The 20,719-nt window shown below is 30.1% G+C and overlaps 1 protein-coding gene across 4 annotated transcripts in view; it reads right to left on the bottom strand.

Annotated features, from left to right (window-relative positions):
• LOC140441352 (rifampicin phosphotransferase-like) overlaps nucleotides 1-20,719 on the bottom strand; it is a 112,644-nt gene that overhangs the window by 66,513 nt on the left and 25,412 nt on the right. For 3 of the 4 annotated variants that reach the window (XM_072532020.1, XM_072532017.1, XM_072532021.1), the window contains exons 4-5: nucleotides 667-838; nucleotides 487-597 (exon numbers count right to left, since the gene is read on the bottom strand). In XM_072532020.1, coding sequence (XP_072388121.1) covers nucleotides 487-597; nucleotides 667-838 — 283 coding nt within the window. The remainder of the gene's footprint in view (nucleotides 1-486; nucleotides 598-666; nucleotides 839-20,719) is intronic. The other variant, XM_072532019.1, reaches the window with a different exon arrangement.

Raw genomic sequence — 20,719 nt, 5'->3', positions numbered from 1 at the left:
CTCGCTGCCCAATGAGTTTGTAGTAGAAAATGTACAATTATTTATAGAGTTACTTATTGTTTTTAATAAATAATATTCAAAGACCTTGTCAAGGTTACTTGTTCCTGCCAAATTTCGTGATATTTATCCCATAGCTGAAGAGTTTCCCTATATGACACGAAAAAAATAATATGTTTACTCAGTAGGTGAATACAAAATTAACTCATAAAAATGTTTATGAACTTCTCAAGATTCACCTTCATGTGCAAACTGTGGTTACATTACTTCTGTTAATCCAATTCCCGTAGACTGTTTTATCTCAGTAATAACAGAAAAATAGTCCTTAGGTTTTATCAAGAAATTTATAAGAATAAATTTAATTTATATTTTAATAACTGTCATATTACAGTTTCAAAGTTTCTATTTGAGTATGTTTGAAGTGTAAACTTTAGCCACTTTAGCTTTATCTTTATCTAATCATACGATTGGAGTACTAATGATACTTACATATTGTTTCTCCATGATCCATCCCGCCAATGATCGCTGGCAACAGCTTTAGCAAATAATGCAGTATCGATATCTTGTGGAAAGAAATGAGGCGAACAAAAGGCAGTATAACTGAAACAAACATATTGTGAAGTTGTATGCTTATCGATGGTGTCGGATTAAACTACAAAGAATATTTACATAAAGTTAAACTGAATATGTTCAACTTTTTCAAAATCTGTGCACGACTGATTCTTGAGAAGTCCATTAAAGGTTATTCTAAGTTTTTTAAGTGGTTCCAAAATTTCCACGTTTAGACCAGCTATTTTCCAAGCGTATTTAGATACTGTAGTTTGAATACCTCCTTTTTCTCCTAAAAACAAAGAACTATTATTGATTTAAATCATTATATTTAGTGCACTGCAAAACATCTCAACCGTACTCACAGCATACTAAAAAACAGTAATATATATATATATATATATATATATATATATATATATATATATATATATATATATATATATATATATATAAATATATATATATATATTTATTTATTTATATATTATAAACAGTAATATATGTATATATATATATATATATATATATATATATATATATATATATATATATATATATTGTTATGATGTATTGTTTGTTTGAATGATGAGCAATGAGTATTTTTAATAATATAATATATAGGTTTTTATCGCGGTTCTCAAAGAATTAGTTTGTAAGTACTTTTTTAAATTATCTTTATTATAACTATTATGAAACACACATATATATATATATATATATATATATATATATATATATATATATATATATATATATCTAACCTAGCCAATGTAAATTTAAAATAAACTATCTTTAAATTGATATTCTTATAAAACTAATTAAATTCTATAGACAATGTAAAATTTAAACAAACTATCTTCAAAATTGAAATTGTTATGACACTAACTAAATTATATTAACAAAATTTTGTACCTTTCTTTCACTGAATGCCTAAATGAACTGTTTTCCACTATATATATTCTAATCACCACTGAATGTCTTCGTACTTCGGTTATCCTTGTTTTTGTGAAATTACTTTTTCCAATTATCAGCTTCTACCAATTTAAGATATATTTTTCTTCACCAGCATTTATACACCACCAAGCAAACCAGCAAACAGCATTTATATTTATTCTTCTTTTCAATATACCAATATCCAATTATTATAAGTTGATTTATACTAATCTCCAATCATAATATAATTTTAATTTCTTCCAATATTCTTCTAATATACTTTTTTAATCTTCAATAATTATTTGTGTATAATTATAAATGTGCATAATTGTTAATCTTCATTTAACTCACTATATTAAACAATTGGACTATTTGTAACTGATTGACTGTCTTGAAAATTCTGAACAATTGACTTCACTAACTAAATGAGTCTATCTTCTACTAACTTTCATAATAAACTGCCATCTTGAATCCAAATCACGGGTATTTGTATCTTTTCAATCTTCCAGAACCATGTGGTAAGAAATCATGTTCGATTTAGTTCTATTTCTTCTATATGGATGTTCTCGAAAAAAGTATCTGTTCGATCCACCGACATAATCATTATTCCAGAATGTTCCAACATAAACAAAGGTCAAATTCTGCATTCTGGAGAATTCGTTAATGTTCTATTGATAATTTTGTTGACATTTAGGCTTTTCAGATCAGAATAAACACTTAAATCAGTAAATATATATAAATTAAACATTTTAAACTAACATTATTATTATAACCCCACTTATATTCCTAATTATTTAAAATGTCACTTGGAGAGTATGTATATTCACATGTATAGTTGGTTGCCTAGTCACATGGCTCACTTAAATATATTTACAAAATCATAATTACTAAAATACAACTTTTTACAATTATTATATGCTAATTTCTTAAAAATGCCCTCACATAAATATATTTTTATTAAATTCTCTAGTATATAACTTATAAATTATTTTCTATAAACCCTAATCGTATCAATATATATATATATATATATATATATATATATATATATATATATATATATATATATATATATATTGTTATGATTGTTTATTTTGAGTTCAAACTTAGTTTATTGAGCCAATAAAAAAATTATAACTTATCTGTTATCAAAAGTGAAATAATCCTTATATTACCTGTGTTCGATGGATTCAAAAGATTTTCTAGTTGTCTTTTATCGGTATAGAGAAGAAAGGATAATAATACAAATATATTATATTACAAAGATTTACGTTTCTTTATTTTATATGAACGAATAAAACAATTATTAAATTCTGTCGTTATCTTATCAATCAGCATACAAGAAAATAAATCAAATTATTATGATAATAAGATTATAAAGCTACATACATTTATATTACGTGAAAAACCAATTTTACTTAAAATTTTCTTTACTTGAAAAAAGAAACCACAAAATTTTAAACTTTTGATTAGCCTAACAAAACCTCAGTCCTTAAATTTGAATGCTAATGACCATGATGTCGAAACGATCTTTCACAGATATAAAATTCAATTGTACAAACACTTACAGTTTATTTTCTTCTTGAGTTGTATGTTGGAACATACCCAGAAAAGTCCAGTCTCCTCAAAGATGTGATCTCCCCTCTTTGGCACCTCGGCTCTTTCTTTACGTCTCTGCAAACCTCCTTCAGACTACACAAAAAACACCTGATTCACTTCTCCAAACTCCGCTACTTATTTATGACACCAGGACCTCCTTTTGTCAACTTGATGCCGTAAAAATACTTTCACATATACTTTATAAAATGCCCACGGTAGATACAAAGACCTCTTTTAATCTACTTGTTATCTCCTTCTTCAAACTATTCACTTCTTTTCGTTACGCCGGTATCCAAACTCACGAACCACACCCTATCTTGAGACACACGACTGTTTCCTTTCGATGACCAAAATATGACTGACTTCTCCTGTTTCATGATCGACTCCCAAATTCCCATTTTAAAAACGACCGTCCAATCAAAAAGCTTAAATTGTGTTTACCATGATTTTGGAAAAGCCTAATTTCGGTTTCAGAGAAAACTAAATAGCTTACTTTAAAATTGGTTTTTTTCAATACATCATTTATACATATTTCAAAAGATTAGAATATGGTCATTTAATACTCGACTATATAAACAATGAAAAGATTAACTTACAGGTAAAATGTCTTCTAATTCTAAACAAAGGTTTTTTGATAATTTTGTTTGCAACGGAAACAGGTCGTTTGCCAAACAAATTTCTATTCTTATCTACACTAAATCTTATCTTAAATTAATATATACATTTTTGTTTATAATGATTTCTTAAAATTTTATTCCGATGGATATTTTATTTATTTTTCTTTGGTTGGGAAAGAAAAAGTATGACAAATCCCCGCCTTTGCATATGATAAAAATTACTGAATAATGCATGGATTTTTCTCTATGCAAAAACAATACCAGCATTTTATTCATAATATTTGTAAACATCGTTGATATTATAAATTCCCCTAATCTTGTCTGATTCTATGTGCTTCAACTCATAACTATTTATCCCATTCTCATTGTTTACTATGTACGGACCCTCAAAAACAGGCATTAACTTTCCGCACACATTGCTAGGTATGTTGGACACGCGCAATGCTCTCACCATAACCTTTTCACCTTTTTTGAAAGTAAGTGGTCTTCTTTTTCTATTTTGGTCTTGCCTCTGGATATATTTTTCGTTTGCTCTCCGCAATCTCCTCTGCACATTTTCCATTATCTGTGTGTATTCCTTTTGTTCTCTATCTTCCCATGGTCTTAGTGGCATTATACCCTTCATTATATATTCTGGGGTCTCTTTCGTTACAGTGCTCGGGATGGTATTTAGATACGTTTCTACTTCGGCGACTTTCCTATCCCATCGTCGATGTTGACCCTCTGTTGTAATCCGTAGAAACTTCGTCACTTCCTGTATAAAACGTTCCGAAGGATTACTCTGTGGATGTCTGATGCTAACAAAATTTGTCTCTATTCCCCGTTCTCGAAGTTGTCCCTTGAAACGATCATTTCTAAAATATGTTGCATTGTCTAGAAGAATCCTTCTTGGTGTTCCTACGGTGGCTATAAAATTGTCGATTTTTCTCATTATTTCTTCCCCTTTCGTGGTACGGCAACTGTATAATTTTACATATTTGGAAAACACATCTACCATGACTAAAACATGTTTATTCCTCTTCGTCGTCATAATTAGATCGCTTAACATATCTATTGCTACAATATCTAATTTGTTCTGGGATATAATATTTTTTGTAACGTTTTCATTTTTGAAATTTCTAATTTTATATTTTTGACAGATCTGGCACTTTTGTGTAATTTCTTTTGCGATGCGGTAATCTTGTCGGCAAATATAATTTTCTCGAAAAACCAGTCAGACTTTTCTGCTACCGATATGTCCATTGTCTTCGTGTAATTTCTGTATGATCCTTTCTGCCAATGTCTGTGTTATCACGTATAGTTCCTTTCCATCAATTCGTTTGAAAAATATACCGTTTTCCCTCTCCGCTCTTCTTTTTTCTCTTTCTTCCAGGTCTTCTTGATTTGTTCTAATTTCGTTTAACGAAAATACCCCTTCCTCTTGTGTCAAAATGTTCAATCCTACATGAAAAGCAATTGCTTCCTTTTTTCCCGAGCGTCGGCTATAATGTTGTCTTTTCCTTTTATATATCGAAACTCAAAGTCATACTCCTGTAGTAACAAAATGCCTCTATGTATACGATTGTTAACCAGACGATTTTTCATTATATGTACCAAAGCTGCATGATCAGTTTCGATTGTGAATTTTGCTCCCAACAGATAAAATCTTAACTTATTTACACAGAAAAGTACGCTAGCAAACTCTAGTTCAGTCACACTGTATTTTCTTTCGTGTGTTTTTGTCACCCGGGAAATAAAACAAATCGGCACTTCTTGATTGTTTTGTATTTGCGATAAAACTCCCGCAAATTTTTGTATGGATGCATCAATTCGTAGTATGAAAGGCAAATTGTACATGGGGTGATATATTTTCGTTCCTTTCGAGAATTCCTCTTTTAAAATTTGAAAAGCTTTCTCTTGTTCCTCTTTCCAATTCCATTTAACACCTTTCTTCAATAATTTGATCAGAGGAATTTCCTTCTGGCTTAAATCAGGAATTAGTTCCGAGAAAACCTCTCAATGTTTTTAAATTCGTTGGTCTTGGGTATTCATCTATGAGTTTTACCCGGTCCTCGGCTAAACTAACTGTTTGTGTGTCCAATTTAAATCCCAAATATATCACTTCTTTTTGAAAAAATTGACATTTTTCAATATTCAGTTTTAATCCGGCCTTGTCCAATTCTCCCAAAATAATCTTTATGTGTTCCAAATGACGATGTATCTGGTGAATAAATGAGTAAGTCGTTGATGTAGTGCACTATGAAATCTTCATATTTATTTAATATTGTATGGAGAGCTCTTACCAATGCTGCACACGCACTTTGTAATCCAAACGGTACTACTTTAAATCGGTATACAATACCATCGATTGAGAAAGCGGTGTAATTTCTACATCTTTCTGCTAACGGTATTAACCAAAAACTATGTTTCAAATCAATTTTAGAAAACATGTGTGTTCCCGTAATTCTCCCAAAAATAGCTTCGATGTTGAGGGGTGATTCATATTGAGATACCGTGTGTTGATTTATATTCCGGGCATCCAAACAAAGCCTCAATTCTCCACTGCTTTTTTTTACAATCACGATTGGGTTGATGTACGGCGAGTCACATCTCTCTATGATTTGATCTTCTAACATTTTGTTAATTTCTCTTTTCACCTCCTGTCGGTATTTATATGGGATCGGATAAGTTTTCGATCGAAAATTTCCTAAGTCTTTAACCTCAAATGAATGTTCATACTCTTTGGCTACTCTGTTTTCTTCATTTATTAAATCTTCATACTTTCTCAATATTACACGCAACTCCTTTTCCTTTTCTTCTCCACATATCAATTTTCTTTCTTTTTCCTCAATTTCTTTACACATATTTATTTTGTATTCTGCCTCCTCCATTTCGCATACTTCTTCAAATACCACTGTTTCAATTGTACCTTTTTCGTCTTCTTTTGTTAATCTGTCTTCTTTTTCTTCTTCTGGGCTCATCTCTTCTTTTGAGGAAACCCACTTTTCACTTTCTTTTGCCAATCTCCTCTTTCTTCTCTGTCCTTGTTTCATTGCCAAATTCATTTCCACCGTTTGTTCTTTGTCTAAATCATTTTTTTGTTTCTCATTTTCCTTTTCCATTTTCTTACTGTCCTGTTCTTCTTCTTTTTCCTCTGTTATTTTCATCGTGTTATTTTTGAAATCTATCACCACATGTTTTTCTGCCAAAAAAGATCAGTGTAATTTCCGATCCAGTATCAATCATAATTTTAATCGGTGTCTCGTTGATAAAACCATCTACAAATTTCAGATTTGCTCCACTTATTTTGTCCTCATTTTCTGCCAATTTATTAAATTCCTTCGGGTGACAAAAAACTCCTGTTTGTTTCTTTGTCTTTAGTGAGCGCCTTCGTGAAAAGGACGCTTGCTGTTCTTGTTCGCTTCTATTTCTGTCGCTTTGTCTCTCATCCTCATATTCCTCTATGTGTGTGTTGTTGACCGCTCTTCTATTTTCTCTTGGTCTCTCGGACCCGTATCGGTTTCCGCGATTTTCCGGTTCATTCGTTCTATTATTATTTCGGTTTTCCTGATATGTGCGATTGTTGTTTCTATTCTGGTTCTCTCGATATCTGTTTTCGTTCCATTGCCGATTTCTTTGTTCATAATTTACTCTTCCGTTGTCTCTACTTTCGTTTTCCCTCCTCGGGACAAATTCTCTTCTTGTGTACTCTCTCCTAAAGTTTTGTCCTCTATCTCTATAGTCTTGATTTTCTCGTTGTCTATAATTTTCTTGCGTTCTCCTCATTTTTCTTTCTCTTAATTTTGCTTCTCGTATTTGTAAGAATTGACATAAACTGTCAATATCTTTGTACTTTTGTAGAGTTATGTGATCTTCTAAGGTATCTTCAAAATGTCTGGCTATTAGTTCCACTAGCTGTTCGGACGAATAGTTGTAATGTAAGTGTCTTGCATTGTTGTATAGTTGTAGGGCATATGTTTTTTCTGATATACCTATACTATCCTGGTATCTCCCATTTTGTAATTCCTTGTTTATCTCTATCTGTTGTATTTTCCCCCAGAAATAGTTCAGAAATTTTTGTTCAAATGGTTGCCAATTTTGCAATTCTTCTTCTTTGCTATCAAACCATAAACTTGCCTCATCTTTAAGATGGTTCCTTATCGTTTCCTTTGCTGTTTCGAAATTACCGATATGTCGTACTTTCTTTTTTAAATTGTTAATGAAAATTACTGGGTGTAATTTTTTTACGTCCCCGCCAAACTGTATTTTTATGTCACCCGGACTTTGGATGAGTACTTCTCTCCTGTCTCCCGTCTCTCGTTGTTTGTATATATATATATATATATATATATATATATATATATATATATATATATAAGATATATATATATATATATATATATATATATATATATATATATATATATATATATAAGATCAATTAGGCTCATAGACAGCAAGTATCACGGTGCTAATTAGTTCTCGATTAAAACCAATTTTTGAGTGGTATAAAGGAAATAATTAAAATTAGTTGTGTTAATACCGTTTAAAAGACAGTGTAATATTGTGAAAAAGAAAAACTGTAAGTTATTGCATGTTTTTTTTTTAATAAATGCTTCGAATTCCAAATGTATAAATGATCAAACAAGTCGATTCTTATCAATAGATTAAATTTATCGACAAAACAACCAAGAAAAAAGACAGCAAAGTCAACATTTAACTAATTACTAAGCCTAATTTGAAGATAATAAAGGAGACCACACGTCATGTAGTTTGAATAAAGAAATAAAAATTAAACATTATGAATGCAAAAGATATAAATAAAATATTAACCGAAGTAGCGAAAACGAGAGAAAATGTAGAACACTTAATGAAATCTTTTAAAGAAGAAATTGATGGTCTGAAAAGAAGCATAGAGGCAAGTGAGACGCGAATTATTATGAATGTTGAAGGTTTGAATAAAAAAGTAAAAAATTTAGAGAAAGAAAATTTAGAGTTAAAAAGTAAATTAGAAAAAATAGAAAGAAAATCCAAGGAAAACTCAATTTTTATATAGGGATTAGAATTGAGTCAAACAGACGTTTCTGCTGAATTCATTTGTGAAAGGCAGAGGGAATTACTAGATATTAATATTTGTTTGTCTGATATTAACAACTTTATCTGGTGTAAAAATTCTCAAAATAACCCGATTAAAATAGAATTAGTTTCAAATATAAAGAAAAGAGAGGTTCTTAAAAATTGCCATAGATTGAAAGGAACGACCATAAACATAACTCACGACTATACCCAAAAACAAAGAGAAGAGCAAAAAATATTAAAATTCCATCTTAAACTAGCCCGACAGAATTCTAATACTAGAAGCTTCATTAAAGGCAATAAACTTTTTGTAGACGGAAGTTATTACTCTTTAGAAGACTTGCAAGATACAGAGGAAAATATATACCAAACAAATAGTGAACCGAATACACCAAGTATCAAAAAGACGACTAAAGCAGAAATACCAGTATTTGAAGAAAAATCAATAGGAACACCCAAAAACCCATCAAATCCGTTTAAGAGTAACAACACAAAGAAGAATATAGAAAAAGAAGTGAAAAATAAGTCTACTGAGAACCAAAAGTCAAGGCAGTTTTCTAGGTTACGTTCATCTAATAAATAGGTGTATTTAATACTAATATACCTATTTATTAAAGTTTGAATATGGATCCATTTATACGCGATTATAGTAGGTAACAATGAAATTAAAGCTCAAACAATCAATACAATAGTAGAATTCAATCATATTAGTAAAAATAGTAATTTACCATTAAAAATACTGCTTATGAATATACGAAGCGTCCAAAAAAACTTTGACGAATTTATCGTTTTTTTTTAAATCATTTGAAATCATTTTTACAAAAAAAATTTGTTTAATTTACTAATGTTTGTATTTTGGGAACGATTTTCGAAGTGGAAATTGAAACGTCAATAAACGTATTTTAATCTTTAATTGTGGCTTATTCCCATTTAAATAGTAATTAATTTAAAATTCCACAAGAAAATAGCTTCAGAACAATTTTACATCTGATTTTGAAATTATTATTTTAACGGAAACTTTACAGCTCCTTGATTGCAATATATTTCAAATACAGGAATACGAACTCATATATAGTAGAGGTAACTTTAACAGAAATGGTGGTGTTATTGTATATGTAAAAAAAGAGGTAAACTATAAATACAACACTATTCAGATCTCTGAAATGACAGCAATCGAATTAAACATCTACGGAAAAAATGAAAATATTAAAATCGTTTCTACATACAGATCACCAAGCTCATACCCAAAGGTATTTAATTCATGTCTTAACAATTATTTGCGCCATTCAAAGAAGCCGGACATTAATATTTTTGCAGGAGATATTAATATCGACTTATTAGTTGATGATGACTATGTATCGGAGTATAAAAACTTACTTAACATGCATGGATATGTATCATATGTAAACCAAATCACAGGACGTCACAGTAAAACGTGCCTTGATCATTTCTTTATTGAAAATTTACAAAAAAGTAAACATAAACTTAGTTCTTGCATTTTTAACTACGAAATAACTGATCATAGTCCCATTGCATTAATATTAGAAAATTTCAACTCTTCAGTGAGTCCCACAAATAAACAAAAGAACACAATGTTCAAAAAATATACAGATTACATATCTGTTTATAATTCCGCAAACATAAATAATACAACTGAGGAGTTTATCAATACACTACAACGAAATATTGACATAACAACTAAGGAAGTACAAATTCGAAAAAAATCAAAAAATAAAAATCCTTGGATCAATTTAGAATTATTAAAAGCTATTGAGGAAAAAAATAATTTGTATAAAAAATCTAAGAAACACCCCAGTGACATGAATATCAGTAACGAATATAAATTATCGAAAAATTCTCAGCAGATTATTAACAGAAGCAAAAAAGAAATATTTTAATGACTTAATTGATAGAAATACTTGCACTTCAATGGCTCTTTGGACATGTGTCAAAGAATTGTGTGGTGGAACAGTAGTTAAAACAGAAATTGAGCAGATAAAGACAGATGATAATTTAATAACAGATCATGGACAAATTGCAGATCTATTTAATAACTATTTCAGTGATTTGGGAAAAAAATATGCTGAGAAAATTGATACACCTATCAATTATGTTGAAGAGATTGAGTATGTAAAAAATAGCATATATTTATTTCTAACGAATGAAGATGAAGTCATTAAAACTATACATACACTAAAAAATAAAAAATCGCCAGGAATAGATACCCTCAGATCAGAATTGTTAAAAGAAGTTGCAGAACAAATAGCTAAACCATTGACTTATATAATCAATAACTGTTTCAGATTAGGTATATTTCCCAATGTATTAAAAACAGGTATCTTTTAAAGGTGGAGATCGTAGTGAACTTGGAAACTATAGACCAATAAGCTTAACTTCGAATCTTAGTACAGTAATCGAAAAAATTATAAAATCTCGTCTAAATAATTTTTTAAAGAAACATAATATATTATCTGAAAGTAAATATGGCTTTATAGAGGGAAGGTCTACAGAAGATGCAATTGGTAAATTGGTAAAAAATATTTACAATTCTTTAGATAATAAAAAAGCTTCTTTATGTATATTTGTAGATCTCTCTAAAGCATTTGATACTGTAAACCACAAAATACTGTTACATAAACTAAAAAATTACGGCATCAGAGGTGTGGCCTTCAAATTTTTAGAGAGCTACTTAAGTGACAGATAGCAAAAGGTAACTGTAGATGGTAAAATCAGCATGACCAGAACTGCGACTTACTGAGTCCCGCAAGGAACGGTGTTGGGACCGCTTTTATTTACTATTTATATAAATACATTACTTACATTGCAGACTTCAGGCCAGATCATAAGTTTCGCTGACGATACAGCTATTTTTTATAGCAATAATAATTGGAAAAAGTTAAAGGAAAATGTCGAAATGGACTTTGTAAAAATAAAAAAAATGGTTTCAACATAACGAGTTAACATTAAATGTTACCAAACTTTAACCAACTTGAAATTGACATACGACAATTCTAGAAGCAGAAAATATTAAGTACCTTGTGCAGTCACACTATTATCCTAATACGCTGATCAGCTTAAGTCACTAACTTCCTAATGTCCTAATCAGCTTAAGATGGAATACTGGTAGTTCTGTTATGACATTGTGAAGTCACACTCAACTTCTAATACGGTGATTGGCTTGGGTCACTAATTGCCTTATATGGTCACGAGTAGTTCGGTGATGACACATAAACACAGCGGAACGAGAGATAATAATTTGGTGTGATTTAATTATGACCATTGTGAACGAGTTTGATTTAATTTAATAAAATAGCTATATTTACGTAAATACGTATTTTAACTATTTTAATAGACGATACTATTTTAATAGACGATATCAGAAGTGTGTTAAAGAACCTACCGTAGAATTTAGTGAACTGTTTTTAATGTTAAGTGATTGAAAGTGTCCAAAATGCCGAAAAGGAAAAAGTCCAAGCGAAATAGTAGTTCCAGTAGTAAAACCACAACAATTTCGTCTACCGATTCTTCGCCGAGAAGGGAGTCAAGGTATACGAAAACGAAAAGAACACGTAAGTCAAGAAAAAGATCTAAACATTCAAAAATAAATAGAACCTATACGTCTTCGCCTTTGCCCCAAATTAAAGAAAATGCCATAAAAATAAATTCACCATCTGCATCTTATAATTGTACGAATAGAAACATTGAATCCGTCAATTTTATTCCTGAATTTGATCCACTAATTGGAGAAATAGATCGATGAATTGAAATAATAGAGCACAATGCTAAGACGTATAGTTGGTCTGATAACTACATTATATTTCAAGCGATTTCTAAGCTTAGAGGTACCGCTAAAACATGGTACGCTAGTTTTATTGAAAATGAAGTTGCATGGTCTCAATTTTCTTGGGCAGAATGGAGATCAGTTTTAGAAAATACTTTTCAAAGTACACGAAATGCTTATGATCTTTTTATGGACGTAGCCCATCATAAACCAACAGAGGGTTCTTCATTATATGAATTTTATTTTGAACATTTAGCAAAAATTAATAAACTTAAAGTAAATTTTTCCGAGTCAGATAAGATTTCTTTAATAATTGGTGCTATTGGAGACGAACATATTAAATCTGCTATTGAAGTTGCTCAAATCAAAGATTTCAATTTATTGGCAGTTTATTTAAGAAATAAGCTTTATCACAAAAGTCCAGAAAAATTGTCTGATTTAACAAATCCAATTGTTTTTTTTTTCCAAATCAAAATTTGTACATAATAACAAATTTGTTAATAACAAATTTAACAAGAATAAACCTTGTATGTGCTGTGGAATTCAGGGTCATTTAAAAAAAGATTGTCACCACAGAAACCAAATATGCAGGTTTTGTAAAATTAAAGGTCATATTGAACAATACTGTTTTAAAAAGAACAAAGAATGTCAAGAGACAAAAGTAAATAAAACGAACAAAAATTTAGAAAAAAAGAAATCTGTTAAACAAATACAGTTTGATTCTTCCGAAAATAAATTTAATAAAATTATTTTCTTAAATGAGCACAGCCATACTGCATTCATTGATTTTGGCGGCGATTGTTCGCTAATTTCAAAAGAATTAGCGAATATAGCAGATAAGTTTAAATTAGAAATAAAATCATTAACTAAAGATGTAAAACTTTCTGGATTTTTGGGAAATTCTTTATCAGTTGAATATTATGTATTTGCTAAAATAAAAATCGATTTTGTAGAATTAAATATTATGTTGTATGTCATGGATAAAGATTGGGTTAATGACCTTCTAATAGGAAGAAATTTTACAGAAGATGTAAATATTATGTATTATAGGATAGATAATAGTTTAACATTTAAATATAAGAAAGACTTAGATAAATAAATAAGTACAGGAAATATATCTAAATACGAGAAAATGATGTTGGAAAATATTTTGCTAAATCACGAGGACTGTTTTTATACAAATTTGAAAGCTCTAAAAAAATCGCATTCTGTTGTTATGAGAATCGATATTACAAATTCAGATGTAGTTAAGTTTCGTCCCTACAGAACACCTGCAGCTGACAAAGAAATTTTACAAAAAAACAGTACAAGAATTATTGGATGCAAATATTATTTGAAAGAGTAATTCATCGTTCGCAAGCCCTTCTTTTCTTATTGATAAAAAAAAGATGTAAATTGGACATGGACATAAGAAGAAACAAAAATTGTTAAAGAAATAAAGAAAGGTATAGTCTCAGAACCAATTTTAACAATATTTAATCCGAAACATGACATAATAGTTTACACGGATGCAAGTAGAGAAGGATTTGGAGGCATAATAACTCAAATTGTTGATGGTCGTGAAAAGTCAATTGCCTATTTTAGCAAGCAAACCACAAAAGAAGAAAATAAATATCATTCTTTTGAATTAGAGCTTTTGGCTATTGTCAAAACCTTAGAAATATATAGATAATATTTAGCAGGAAGATCTTTTACTGTAATAACAGACTGCAATTCCGTTAAAAATGCAATAGTAAAACAAACAATAATCCCAAAAATAGCAAGATGGGTTTTGTGTTTACAAAATTTTTGTTTTGAAATAAAACATAAATCAGGAGTACAACTACAACATGTAGATGCCTTAAGTAGGAACTTTGAAAGAACTGAAGCAGAGGAAAGTCTTGAAATTAAAGTGATGCTCATCCAAGAAGACGATTATCTAAGAGAAGCACAGGATACAGATACGGAAATAAAAAAAATTAAAGATATTCTTTTGTCAGGAGATCAGGAAAATCATAAGGATACTTTCAAGAAATATGATTTAAGAGGAAACAAAGTTTATAAAATAACAGAATATGGTAGAAGATGGTATGTGCCTAAAAATTGTCGTTGGCAAATTGTCAAAATGAATCATGACGATATTGGACATTTTGCGTTGGATAAAACAATTAAAAGAATAAAAGAACGGTATTGGTTTCCACGAATGCGAAGATTTATTAAGAAATACATTTCGGCTTGTCTTGCCTGTTTATACCATAAATAACCGGGAGGAAAAAAGCCTGGCTATCTACATTCCATTCGAAAATATGCTAGACCGTTTCATACACTCCTTGCCGATCATTTAGGGCCATTTGTGTTAACGAAATCTCAAAATAAATACGTCTTGGTTTTGATTGATGCCTTTTCTAAATTTGTGTTTGTTGAAGCTGTCCCAGATACATCAAGTAAACATGTTATTCGTGCTTTAAAAGAAATTTTTAAAATATTTGGTAACACCAAACAAATGATATCAGATGCAGGATCAGCTTTTGTTTCAAAAGAATTTTTGAATTATATGGCAGAGAGAGGAATTAGAGTGTTTACAACTGCAGTAGGAATGACAAGAGGCAACGGCCAAGTAGAAAGGGCAAATAAAACATTACTGGATACCATGGCCACAATGGGTGCAAAATTTGAGTCCGATATGTGGGATAAAAATTTAAAAAAACATTCAACAAGGAATAAACGAGACAAAACACCGAATAACTAAATCTTCTCCCAGTGAAGTGTTTTTCGGGTACAAATTAAGAGTTGATGGAGACAAATACATAGATGATAATGATATGGACATTATTGATGTAACGTTATTGAGAAAGGATGTAGCTAAACGATTAGAAGAAAACAGAATCAAACAGAATAACGAATTTAATAAAAAAATATGCTCTCCAGTGAAATATGCTGTTGGTGACCTGGTATTGACAAAAGTTACAAGTTTTCCAGCAAACAATGAAAGTAAGAAGCTTTTAGAAAAGTATAGAGGGCCATTCAGGATTGTTGAGGTTCTACCAAATGATAGATATCGTGTAAAAGAAGATGTACATTCATCAAGAACAAGGCGTCCTTATGAAGGAGTTGTTGGTGGAGAAAACATCAAGAGATTTAAGATTCAAAGATCTTAAAATTATTCAGGTTAGTTACATGATAGTTTAGTCATTTTTTAGAATGACATAAAGATATTCTATTGTTTAAAAAGAATTTGTTTGAATAGCTGGAACTAAAAAAAAATATATTTTAATTGTCATTCTGAAAAATGACAACAAAGTGTTTCAATGATCTGAATGGGTTTATTTGAGTAGTTCTGACTATTTGAAGCAAATTTATTTTATTCGTCATTATGAAAAATGACAAATAAATGTTCTAATGTTCTGAATGGATTTTCAGTTCGTCATTCTGCAAAATGACAAATAAATGTTTTAATGTTCTGAATGGATTTTCAGTTCGTCATTCTGAAAAATGACAAATCAATGTTTTAATGTTCTGAATGGATTTTCAGTTCGTCATTCTGAAAAATGACAAATCAATGTTTTAATGTTCTGAATGGATTTTCAGTTCGTCATTCTGAAAAATGACAAATAAATGTTTTAATGTTCTGAATGGATTTTCAGTTCGTCATTCTGCAAAATGACAAATAAATGTTCTAATGTTCTGAATGGATTTTCAGTTCGTCATTCTGAAAAATGACAAATAAATGTTTTAATGTTCTGAATGGATTTTCAGTTCGTCATTCTGAAAAATGACAAATAAATGTTTTAATGTTCTGAATGGATTTTCAGTTCGTCATTCTGAAAAATGACAAATAAATGTTCTAATGTTCTGAATGGATTTTCAGTTCGTCATTCTGCAAAATGACAAATAAATGTTTTAATGTTCTGAATGGATTTTCAGTTTGTCATTCTGCAAAATGACAAATAAATGTTTTAATGTTCTGAATGGATTTTCAGTTCGTCATTCTGAAAAATGACAAATAAATGTTTTAATGTTCTGAATGGATTTTCAGTTCGTCATTCTGAAAAATGACAAATAAATGTTCTAATGTTCTGAATGGATTTTCAGTTCGTCATTCTGAAAAATGACAAATAAATGTTTTAATGTTCTGAATGGATATTCAGTTCACCATTCTGCAAAATGACACCCAAATATTTTAATGTCTTGAATGAGTTTATTTGAATAGCCGTAGCTATTCGAAACAAATTTATTCACATTGTCATTCTGAAAAATGACAGCCATATGTTTTAATGTTTAAAAATGAGCTTGTATGGATAGTTGTAGCTATCTGAAACGAATTGATTTAGACTATGTCATTCTGCAGAATGATGGAGCCTTTCTATAAATTGGCATTCTTAATAATAAAGAACATATTATTTTTTTTAATAGGTGTTGTACGATCGAGGACGATCGTGACGTCAGGATGGTCGAATGCAGTCACACTATTATCCTAATACGCTGATCAGCTTAAGTCACTAACTTCCTAATGTCCTAATCAGCTTAAGATGGAATACTGGTAGTTCTGTTATGACATTGTGAAGTCACACTCAACTTCTAATACGGTGATTGGCTTGGGTCACTAATTGCCTTATATGGTCACGAGTAGTTCGGTGATGACACATAAACACAGCGGAACGAGAGATAATAATTTGGTGTGATTTAATTATGACCATTGTGAACGAGTTTGATTTAATTTAATAAAATAGCTATATTTACGTAAATACGTATTTTAACTATTTTAATAGACGATACTATTTTAATAGACGATACTTGGTATTGTAATAGACAGACACCTAAAATGGGATCATCATATCAAATATGTAGTCAAAAAAATAAGAGGTTTACTCCCAAAATTCAAATATCTTCGCGACTTCTTAGATGTTCACCACTTGAAGATTTTATACTCTTCTCTGGTACAATCACAATTAACCGATGAGATTATTGGATGGGGTGGAGCGTACAATGCTCACCTTAAAAATCTAAACGTTATACAAAATTGGATAATTTGAATAATATATAGAAGGGGTATAAGATCTTCAGTGGACCAATTATTTACAGACAGTCATTTCATGGATTTAAACCAGTTGTACTCCTACAAATCATTATTATATTTACAAGAGAGAAATCATTTCTGAATTGTACCCACCATACATATCAAACTAGAAATAGAAACTTTACGATATTAATACCAAAAAAAGGAAAAATCATTGGCCAATGTTGCATTGATTTTTTGGGACCAAAAATGTTTAATTGCTTACCATCTACCATCAAAAAAATATATAACTATAAAAAATTTAAAAAAAAATTAAAACAATGGATCCATGGTAACAGATATAAATTGCATGAAGTAATGAACAGCTATTAATGAGCTTCAATTTCAAATAAATGTTTTTAAATTTTATGTTTTACTAATTGTAATTTGTCAACAGTTTGTATGTTAATACTTTAAAAAATTTATAATTGTAATTTGTGCGAATATGTTAAAAAAAAATTCAACGCTCACGTACAAGTTGTAGTCTTCGGAAGATATTCAGAATAATCCGGTTGTAGACGTGTTGAACTATTTTCTAAGGTTTTGAAGCCGGTGGCTTCTTTTTCTTCCTCATGGAACTCTTTTGCTCCATACACCCTGAAGAAAGAGTTGAAACTAGCCATATATCTGCGCATTTCCTATAATATAACCCAGATATACTAATTTTGGATTTTGTAATATAGGAAAGATTACTCATTTCTTTCCTATTCTATGCACAATGCCAATATTAGTCAGTCGGTCTAGCTATGAAATTCCCAAGATGTGCCTCTAAACAATACATATCGAAGGTTTTCAGGGTAAGCTCTAGAAAGCGCTCAAATCTCTATTTCGTATAGCAAGGTAGAACATATATATCATCTACGGATAGAGACTTTGCTTCTGAGTGGTAAATTATTATTCCTGAGGATATATTTCATCTTTATGAATACTGATCTTGCCTTCTCTATGCTTATTTTTTTATTTCGATGGATTTCTATTTGTATTGGCACACCCACGCAACACACACACACACACATATATATATATATATATATATATATATATATATATATATATATATATATATATATATATATATATATATATATATATATATATATATATATGTGTGTGTGTGTGTGGCAAAAATATATATATATATATATATATATATATATATATATATATATATATATATATATATATATATATATATAAATATATATATATATATGTGTGTGTGTGGCAAATATATATATATATATATATATATATATATATATATATATATATATATATATATATATATATATATAGACAATTACAAACTTTTAATAATTATAGTGAACATTTACAGTTTATATGTGAAAAAGAGATGGAAAATAGCATCTCATGCCTTGACATAAAAATCAACCGAAACAGAGTGACCGACACAATGAAAGTATAGAATAAAGTTCGCAGAGATAGAGAACCACCCCAGCCACATATTGCGAGAGATATTGAGGTACGACGCTTTCCACAGATAGAAGCACAAAAGACCCAAACAACAAATAGTAGAATAAAATCATAATACTAGAGAAAAAATCAACAATCACACCAGAGAGAAAACAAAACACCAGAGAGAAAACACTTCAAAAAACAACAACAGCGCACAATGAAGATAGTTCGTAGCTCATAACCCTCGTGGACCATCGCAACGAACAGCGTGGACCCAGTAAATTTTATGTAGATAATTTATTATATTAATATGCACTAATTCTGATTTTATGTTTCAGGCATCCTACAAAAAAAATCCAAAAAACAACAAAAAACGGCTTCGGCCACCAAAAAAATCAAAGAACTACTAACAAAAACCGGCGCAAGCCACAAAAAAATATTAACAAAAACCACTAAAAACTCGGGCATGTAGGGCCCAACCCCTTGAGCACCAAGTCGCCGAACTGAGCCTAGCTCAGAGCGGAGACTTGAGGCCCAAGTAAGCAATTTTAGTTCGCGGATAAGCCACATTAAGATAACAGGAATATAGTGACAATGCGCTGTCCTGAGTTTTGAATTCGGTTAGGAAACTATGTTGGGGTTCTATTACCCAGGATCTCCACATGAAGAGCATTTGGCTGATAGTTGTGCCCCTATCGCGCATCAGAGTGCTATAGGGGGGAAAGGGATGGTCTGGAGCATTGGAGCGCGATAGAGTGACTCCTGTTTTTACTCGAGTTAATACACCTCGCTCCAATGAATTGTTACACCCGAACGTAATTCTTAGGGGTGAACATTTCTCACAGGCTGGGTTTAATTAAATTGCCTGCCTGCCTGCCTGCCTGAATCAAACGAAATGCACAAAATGTCTTAAGCACTGAATGATCCAGAAACACCTTATATGAAAATAAATTTTATATTGGCTTTAAAAAACAGAATAATCAAATTATCACACACCAATAACATCAACAAAGGGTTAGTGGAACTGAAAGACATTTTATTAGAGAATTCTTACCCAATTAAACTAATTAACAAATTTTTATTTAACAACCCCAGTAATAGAAGGATTGACATGAATCAAACAAGAGAACCAAATCACCAAATCGTGCAATCTCAATTTACTTTCACATCACTACCTTACATACCAACGTTAACATCCAAACTAACTAAAGTCTTTGCTAACTATTCTCAGATTAAAATTGCAACTAAAAATATTAAAACATTAGCATCTTTGTATACAAAAACCAAATCACCTATTAGCGTTATGGAAAGCTCAAATGTAGTTTATAGAATATCATGCGAAAATTGTGATAAGTCATACATCGAACACACATCTAGAAATCTAATAGGCAGACTAACATCACATAAAAGTGACCTTAGAAATAATAAAAATACGTGTGCATTAGTAGATCATACAATTAATAAAAATCATTTATTTAATTTCAATGAAACTAAGATATTAAGACGTGAAAAACAATTAAATAAAAGAGAATTCTTAGAAATGGTATGCATAAATAAATATCAATGGGTTAATAAAAAAACTGATATTGATAAACTAAACAATATCTATAATTACATTCTGTCTTATGAAAACATACTATAATTCCCTAATATTAAATTTCCTGCCTAAATTCAAAAAAATTAAATATTCATATTTGGCGCCACTTTGTACGCAACCATATAACAATCAAAAAC

The sequence above is a fragment of the Diabrotica undecimpunctata genome, chromosome 5, assembly GCF_040954645.1.
Source record: "Diabrotica undecimpunctata isolate CICGRU chromosome 5, icDiaUnde3, whole genome shotgun sequence".
NCBI classification, from domain to species: domain Eukaryota; kingdom Metazoa; phylum Arthropoda; class Insecta; order Coleoptera; family Chrysomelidae; genus Diabrotica; species Diabrotica undecimpunctata.
Note: the sequence above shows the minus strand (reverse complement) of the source record. Positions and strands in the feature narration are given on the sequence as shown.